Genomic DNA, 8,720 nt, shown 5'->3' on the forward strand with positions numbered 1-8,720 from the left:
CCCTTAAAGAATAGCACCTTCCACAACAAATTTAGGAAAAATATAACAAGCCTTTATTCAACATTCGGTATAATAGTCACAATATTGATGATTTAATGAAAAATAAAACCATTTAAAAAAAACAAATGTTCCAACATGATCCCTAGCACACACGGCTATTTGGCAGAGGTGTTGCAGACACTCCCCAGAAGTTATGTAGCTGATGGTGCTAGGTGTGTATAGGTGAGGGGAGGGGTTAGGGGTAGGTTAAGTGATAGGAGTATGTAGGGGAGAGGGTTAGTGATAGAGGTAGGTTAGGTAAACAATGGTAGAATATGGGTAATATTACTGATATTTTACTATTGTCATTAACCACTCCGGTACCAGCAGCCTCTGCCCCCTTAAGGATCAGAGGCTGCTGATGCGCTAAAACGCGCATACCGGCGAATCGCCGCGATAATCAGTCGCTCCCGCCGGTCACGCCGCTCTGTCCCCGCCGCAGGCTGCTCTCTCTGCCATCTCTATGATGGCAGGCGCCGGTCCGGAGCCGCTTTCATTGGCTCCTGACCCTGTCACTCCATGTAAGCCAATGGAAACGGCTTACAGTAATGACTGGGCCAGAAGCCAATGAAAACGGCTCCTGCCCGGCTCACAGTGCTGCCGTCATAGAGGCGGCAGGGCAGCACATTGCGTCGGATAGAAAGCGGCGGGAGCTGGCGGTGAATGGGACGTAGAGTTTACATCCGGTCAGAACCGTAGCGCCACCCGACGTAGATTTAAACTGTGTCGGTCCGAAAGGAGTTAACTGGCGCCCAGTAGTAGAATATCGGTAATATTCCCACAGAGTAACCAAAAACAGCTCTGGGTGACCCAAAACCACTAGGAATGTATAGGGGACTGAAAAGCCCTGTTACTAAAAATCAATGCTTAGTGTGATTTGCCTTCTTAATGGATACCCCAGGTGACATGTGACATGAGATAGACATGTGTATGTACAGTGCCTAGCACACAAATAACTATGCTGTGTTCCTTTTTTTCTTTCTCTGCCTGAAAGATTTAAACATCAGGTACAGTGCTGCCCATAATTATTCATACCTCTGGCAAATTTTGCCGTAAAGTTACTTTTATTCAACCAGCAAGTAATTTTCTGACGGGAAATGACATACCGTATATACTCGCAAGCAAGCCGAATTTTTGACCCCCCCCCCCAAAAGTGGGCCAATAGTTGCGGGGTCGGCTTGCTTGCGAGTCATGGGTGGGTGGATAGGTGCTGTCCCTCCCCGCTCCCCCCGCGGCCGCTGCCGCTGCTATTATCTTAGGCGGCGCCGCTTCCTCTATCCCCGTCCTCCGGTAACTCATTCACAGCAGCGCGCCCCCCGCTGCTGTGATGACGCAGGAAACCATAGAGAGCGGTTCCCCATAGTAACGGCATCGCCGCTACAGGAAGCCGCTCTCTATGGTTTCCTCGTCATCACAGCAGTGAGAGGCGCGCTGCTGTGAATGAGTTACCGGAGGAGGACGGGGATAGAGGAAGCGGCGCCTCCTAAGGTAATAGCAGCGGCGGCTGCGGGGGAGCGGGGAGGGACAGCACCTACCCACCCACCTACCCACCCATACTGGGGCACTATGCTAGCTATATGGGGCACTATGCTAGCTATATTGGGGCACTATACAAGCTATATTGGGGCACTATACAAGCTATACTGGGGCACTATACAAGCTATACTGGGGCACTATACAAGCTATACTGGGGCACTATACAAGCTATACTGGGGCACTATACAAGCTATACTGGGGCACTATACAAGCTATACTGGGGCACTATACAAGCTATACTGGGGCACTATACAAGCTATACTGGGGCACTATACAAGCTATACTGGGGCACTATACAAGCTATACTGGGGCACTATACAAGCTATACTGGGGCACTATACAAGCTATACTGGGGCACTATACAAGCTATACTGGGGCACTATACAAGCTATACTGGGGCACTATACAAGCTATACTGGGGCACTATACAAGCTATACTGGGGCACTATACAAGCTATACTGGGGCACTATACAAGCTATACTGGGGCACTATACAAGCTATACTGGGGCACTATACAAGCTATACTGGGGCACTATACAAGCTATACTGGGGCACTATACAAGCTATACTGGGGCACTATACAAGCTATACTGGGGCACTATACAAGCTATACTGGGGCACTATACAAGCTATACTGGGGCACTATACAAGCTATACTGGGGCACTATACAAGCTATAATGGGGCACTATACTAGCTATAATGGGGCACTTAGCACTTCACTAGCTAAACTGGGGCACTTCACTAGCTATACTGAGCACTATACTAGCTATACTGAGCACTATACTAGCTATACTGGGCACTATACTGGCTATACTGAGCACTATACTGGCTATACTGAGCACTATACTAGCTATAATGAGCACTATACTAGCTATATACTAGCTATACTGGGACATACTGGGGGGATCACGCGGCCAGCGTTTCCTACCCCCGGCTTACATGAGGGTCAATCATTTTTTCCTGTTTTTTGGGGTAAAAGTGGGGGGGTCGGCTTACATGCGGGTCGGCTTGCTTGCGAGTATATACGGTAGGTGTCTCGCAAAAGATAATAAGACTATGTACAAGAGGCATTATTGTGGGGAAACAAACATTACTCTGCTTTTTTTTTACATTTGAGCAAAAAGTGTCCAGTCCAAAAGTATTTGTACCATTCTCAATAATCAATAGAAAAGCCTTCATTGGTTATTACAGCATTTAAACACTTCCTTTAATTGCAGACCAGTTTTTTTGCATGTATCTACAGGTATTTTGGCCCGTTCATCTTTAGCAATGAGCTCCAAATCTTTCAGGTCTTGCCATCACCCTGATCTTTAGCTCCCTCCACAGATTCTCAATTAGATTCAAGTCAAGGCTCTGGCTGGGCCACTCCAAAACATTAATGTTGTCTGCTAACCATTTCTTTACCACTTTTGCTGTGTGTTTTGGATCATTGTCATTCTGAAATGGCCATTAGTGCCCAAGGCCAAGTTTCTCTGCAGACTGCCTTATGTTGTTGAGAATCCTCTATTGCTCTTTTTTTCATGGTGCCAGTTACTGTGATTAGGTTCCCTGGTTCATTGACTGAAAAACACCCCCAAAGCATTAGGTTCCCACCACCATATTTGACTGTGGGAATGATGTTCTTCGGGTTGAAAGCTTCTCCTTTTTTTACGCCAAATGAAGGAAACATCATTGTGACCAAACAATTCAATTTTTGTTTCATCTGACCATAACACTGAAGATCAGAAGTCTTCTTTTTTTTCCAGATGAGCATTTGCAAAGGCCAAGCGAGCTTTTGTGTGCCTTATCTGGAGAAGTGGTGTCCTCCTTGGTCTGCATCCGTGGAACCCAGCAGTGTGCAGTGTCTGTTGGATTGTCTGCCTTCTGAAATTTGCACCAGCAGAGCCCAGATTCACCAGGATGGCCTTATTGGTGATCCTTGGATTCTTTTTTACCTTTCTCCCCATCCTCCTGGCCAGCACAGGTGTCACTTTTGGCTTCCGACCACGTCCTCTGAGATTTTCCGCAGTGCGGAACATCTTGTATTTTTTTAATAATACTTTGCACTGTAGCCACTGGAACTGGAAAACATTTACAAATGGCCTTGTAGCCCTTTCCTGACTTGTGAGCAGCCACAATGCGCAGCCACAGGTCCTCACTGAGCTCCTTTGTCTTAGCCATGAGTGTCCACAAACCAACTGCAGAGAGTTGCTGTTTTTTACCTGTTGAGTTGATTAAAACAGATGTTGTTTTTCCACAATAATTTATTTATTTTAAATATTTATAAAGCGTTGACATATTACACAGCGCTGTACAGAGTATATTGTATTGCAACTAACTGTCCCTCAGAGGAGCTCACAATCTAGTCCCTACCATAATCATATGTCTATGTATGTATCATGTAGTGCATGTATCATAGTCTAGGGCCAATTTAGGGGGAAGCCAATTAACTTATCTATGTTTTTGGAATGTGGGAGGAAACCGGGGTCCCGGAGGAAACCCACGCAGGCATGGGGAGAACATACAAACTCCTTGCAGATGTTGACCTGGCTGGGATTTGAACCAGGGACCCAGCGTTGCAAGGCGAGAGCACTAACCATTATTGCTGCCCAATAATGCCTCTTGTCCACCTATGTTATAACACCTATGTTATTTCCCATCAAAAAAATGGCTTGCTGGTTGACTAAAAGTAAGTCAAAATGAATAATTATGGGCAGCACTGTATGCAAGTAGCAGTTCCTGTGTGAATCAGGACACTACAGTGTGACCCTCACTGAGAAGAATTTCCAACTATAAAACACTTTCCTAGCAGAAAATGGCTTTTGAGAGCAGTAAAGAGATAAAAAGGCTCAATAGTTCATAGATTTTAGCTCTGGCATATTTCAATGAATGTGTCATTGAGCAAAAACAATAAAACCTTAAAAAGTAGATTTAAATATAAAATAAAACTGTGGAATATCTTAACCACTTTACCCCTGCCCGTACGAATTTCTCCGTCCCTTTTTCCATCCTTTAACCCCCAGGGACGGAGAAATCCGTACTTTCCGCGTTCCCGACGCTGTCCGCGCTCCCGCTCGTAAACACGCCGCTCGCCCGGAGATCAATGAACGGGAAAATCCATTCCCGTTCGTTGATCTAAGCCCCACAATGATCCGCTGCTCTCCTATGGGCAGCGCGATCATTGTGAGAAAAAACTCACGTGTCCAGCCTCCTTATACTTCCTCCAAGCTTCCGGAAGGACGCTTGGAGGTCGCATTAAAACAAAAAGTTACTGTGGCCATCTTGTGGCCAAATAGTAAACTACACCCTACACATTTTTCACATACAAATGATTTTTACACAAAAAATTAACTCATTACCTCCCACAAGCCCCATTTTTTTTTTTTTTTTGTAATTAAAAAAAATTTCAAAAATTTACAATAAAAAAAAATACATAAATAGTTACCTTAGGGACTGAACTTTTTAAATATTTATGTCAAGAGGGTATAACACTGTTACTTTATAAACTATGGGCTTGTAATTAGGGATGGACGCAAAACTGAAAAAAATGCACCTTTATTTCCAAATAAAATATTGGCGCCAAGCATTGTGATAGGGACATAATTTAAATGGTTTTATAACCGGGACAAAAGGGCAAATAAATTTCATGGGTTTTAATTACAGTAGCATGCATTATTTAAAAACTATAATGGCCGGAAACTGAAAAAATTATTTTTTCCCCACATTTTTCCTATTTTCCCATTAAAACACATTTAGAAAAAAATAATTCTTGGCATAATGTCCCACCTAAAGAAAGCCTAATTGGTGGCGAAAAAAACAAGATATAGTTCATTTCATTGCGATAAGTAATGATAAAGTTATAGACGAATGAATGGAAGGAGCGCTGAAAGGTGAAAATTGCTCTGGTGCTCAGGGGGTAAAACCCCTCAGTGGTGAAGTGGTTAAGTCATTTTTAGGAGGAGGAGGATAGATGCAATTGTTAATTTATTTTCACCTCCGGTGTCCTTTAAAACAGAAGGTACTTGCGATAATTCAGCTTTAAGTGAACATCTGTGGCTACCCACAATGCACCGCTACTGAATATGAAAATTCTCTCTTTATGCCCCTGAAGCCAAGCTTGCATCCCGAACTGCGGGTGTTTAGCAAGCTTATAGTTTTGAATTTTACAGAACCATAATTCTAATAGCGGCTTTACCCAGTGCCCAAATATACAGATGCCCCTTTTGGGTGTACACTTTGCGCATTGATGATCTAGCAGGAAAATTATGCCCAATTGTCCAGAATATAATGTAAACTCTCCATTGACCAGAGGTCTCGAGCAACCAGAAAAAACATCTCGACCTTGCAGGATTCACAAATCTTTTTACATTACAGTATATAATAAAGTGTTTTCAAGTTACATCTGTCTTCATTTGTTTTGATTTATTTTTAATGACTTCGATTTAAAATGAATGCAGAGTTTATGGTTTATGCATGGTATAAGGTAAGTGTGTTAGGCCTGTTTTTTTTAACAGTGACTCAGCAACCAGCAACTACATTTATCTGGCAGCTACCTATCTTCAGAGAGTCTGTTTTGTCAGTTGTGTGTGCTGAGAGCTTACAGATTTATATTACATGAAACTGCATTGTCTCTACTACTATTTCTACATTTGTACTGGAAATATCCCTGCATTCTTTAATAAAATTTTATTGAAACAAACTGCATTCTCTATTGCCAGGGTTGTGGAGTTTGCATCCTACAATGATATGAAGAACGCCATAGACAAATTGGATGGTACGGAGCTCAGTGGACGCAAAATAAAGCTAACTGAAGACCGCAAGAAAAACAAGTAAATTGCTTCTACCCTTTCTTTTTGGGATCAATGTTGTTGTTCTCTTCTGTAACTAGCCATGGGAAGCAGTTGATTAGGTTATTAAGGTCCTGATGCACTAGCCAGTGTTAATATTGTCGTGCAGAGATGACGATGTTACCAGTACTACCACAGGTTATGCTATAACGCTCATAGCATAACTTGTACACTGCAGTAGTAACCACTACGACCGTGTTAATGCTGGTTAGTGCATCAGGCTCTAAGTTGCATATCAGTGCAAATTACATACAAACCAAAGACTAAGATTTAGTTCCCTTTTGCTGCAAAAACGTACTCATTCAGTACATTTTATACCTGTATTAATCTTTTTCCATTGAGTTTATTAATTTATTATAAATCAGTAGTTTAAATGATCCATCTTCCTGTCCCTATAAATTAATTTATATGATTAATCAAAATATTTAGCCACATCCGATCCTTTAGCATTCTAGCTCAATCTCACATTGAGAAAACATGTTATATAGCACCATCATGTTTCATGGTGCTGTTAAAAAAAATAATTGCTTACTGTTATTGTAACCTTGTGTTCTGAAATGTGCAGTATTCTCTGTTTATGTATTTATTAGTCCAGGTCCATACAGTGAGAGCTTGTATATATTCTAGTCCGGGTCCATATAGTGAGAGCTTGTGTGTATTTATTAGTCCAGGTCCATACTGTGAGAGCTTGTGTGTATTTATTAGTCCAGGTCCATACTGTGAGAGCTTGTGTGTATTTCTTAGCCTGGGACCATACAATGAGAGCTTGTGTATTTTACAGTAGTCCAGGTCCATAGTGTGAGAGCTTGTGTGTATTTATTAGCCTGGGTCCATACAATGAGAACTTGTGTGTAATTATTCTTTTACACCAAGTCATTTGTGTTTTGTTTATTTTTGTTCCTCCTCCAGGAGCAGGTCCAGGTCCAGAAGTTACTCTAGATCCCGCAGCAAGTCTAAATCTCGTGGATCTTCCCGGTCTGTCAGTAGGTCCCGGTCACCCAGCCGTACACCTGAAAAGAAGTACAGTCAGAAGTCTGGAAGCGGAGAACCGTCCCAGAGCTCCCCTAAACGTCAGTCCCGTTCCAGTTCTCGTGAGAGCCGTGACTAAGAAGAGGCCTGCAGTGGCCGAGCGTGCAAAATGAAGTTTATGTGCCCTAGCAGAGAGTGGGAGAGCAGGAGGCAGTGTTCACTATTTTATATAACCAAAGCGCCTGTGTAACGAGGCACAGAACGGTGGCCTGTTGCTTTGTTTTTGTAAATATGTGATCAGTCCCTTCTGCCTAAAGCATACGAAGGCAGTGACTCACCCCAGCAAATAAAACCCCATTTAAATTACTTTAGTTTTCACTGTATAGATGAGGGGAACCTCTTTTCACTTGTTCACCAATTCCTTCTCTTGTTTATAAAGTATGTTAGTGTAATGTTTAGGGATTAATATGTTCATTTATATTGAATACTGCCCTCCCCTCCCAATTGTTCTCTTCTGTAACTGACGTGCAAAACTGCCAGTGTTGAAATGTTATGGGGAGAATTTACTTTTTAGTGAACATATTAAAAAACAAGACATGAGACCACTAAATACAAGTCAAAAGCAGGTGCTTATCTCTTAAGTATGGTTTTCATTTCTTCACAACCAAGGCCTATGTTGTGTGTATGTCTTGTCTTATTGGCTTTAGTAGGTGTTGTGTGTGATTGGATGATTTCAATTAAATGATATTGAATGCAGAACCTTCAGATTGAAACGAAGTCTTCTCAATTTTTAAACTTTGAATTTCAAAATAAACATAATCATCTGTGAGCGAATTTATGGAGAAACGTTATCGATATAAATGTGAAGGCTTGTCTCAGATCGGCTAGTCGCATTCACTTCCTGTTTTTAGTGTACACAGAAGGTAGAAGTGATGCGACACGAACAGCCAATCAGAGAGTTACAAATGCATCACATACGTTAGGTTTCACCATTATTTGTTACACGTGATCTTCACTCCAAAATACTTTTTTTTTTCTTTAGTAGATCGTAAATGATATGTCTGTTGTGGTCCACAGATTTTGATACAGAAATTATTTGACGACTACATTTGTGTTTAGTGCAGTACATAAGCCTCTGTACGTACAGTTATTTTAGTAACATTCTTGGATCATTTTAAAGAATAGCAGATGAGATTATATAGAACACAGCATTGCAGACTCTGCAAGTGGTTTGTACGGTTTCTCCACACCGCTAAAGGGTTCATCACACAGCAAAGGTTAAAGCAGTCCTGTACATGGGACCTGGACTTTGTATCTATTATTAGAGGAAATTTTATCTAGCTGGCAA

The 8,720-nt window shown here is 42.1% G+C and overlaps 1 protein-coding gene across 3 annotated transcripts in view; it reads left to right on the plus strand.

The window, feature by feature from the left end:
* Nucleotides 1–8,145, plus strand: part of LOC137532879 (serine/arginine-rich splicing factor 5-like) — a 33,735-nt gene extending 25,590 nt beyond the window's left edge. For all 3 annotated transcript variants that reach the window (XM_068253853.1, XM_068253855.1, XM_068253854.1), the window contains 2 exons: nt 6,275–6,385; nt 7,313–8,145. In XM_068253853.1, coding sequence (XP_068109954.1) covers nt 6,275–6,385; nt 7,313–7,511 — 310 coding nt within the window. In that variant the 3' untranslated portion in view covers nt 7,512–8,145. The remainder of the gene's footprint in view (nt 1–6,274; nt 6,386–7,312) is intronic.
* Nucleotides 8,146–8,720: the final 575 nt, after the last annotated feature.

The sequence above is a fragment of the Hyperolius riggenbachi genome, chromosome 9 (genome assembly GCF_040937935.1).
Source record: "Hyperolius riggenbachi isolate aHypRig1 chromosome 9, aHypRig1.pri, whole genome shotgun sequence".
Classification (NCBI taxonomy): Eukaryota; Metazoa; Chordata; class Amphibia; order Anura; family Hyperoliidae; genus Hyperolius; species Hyperolius riggenbachi.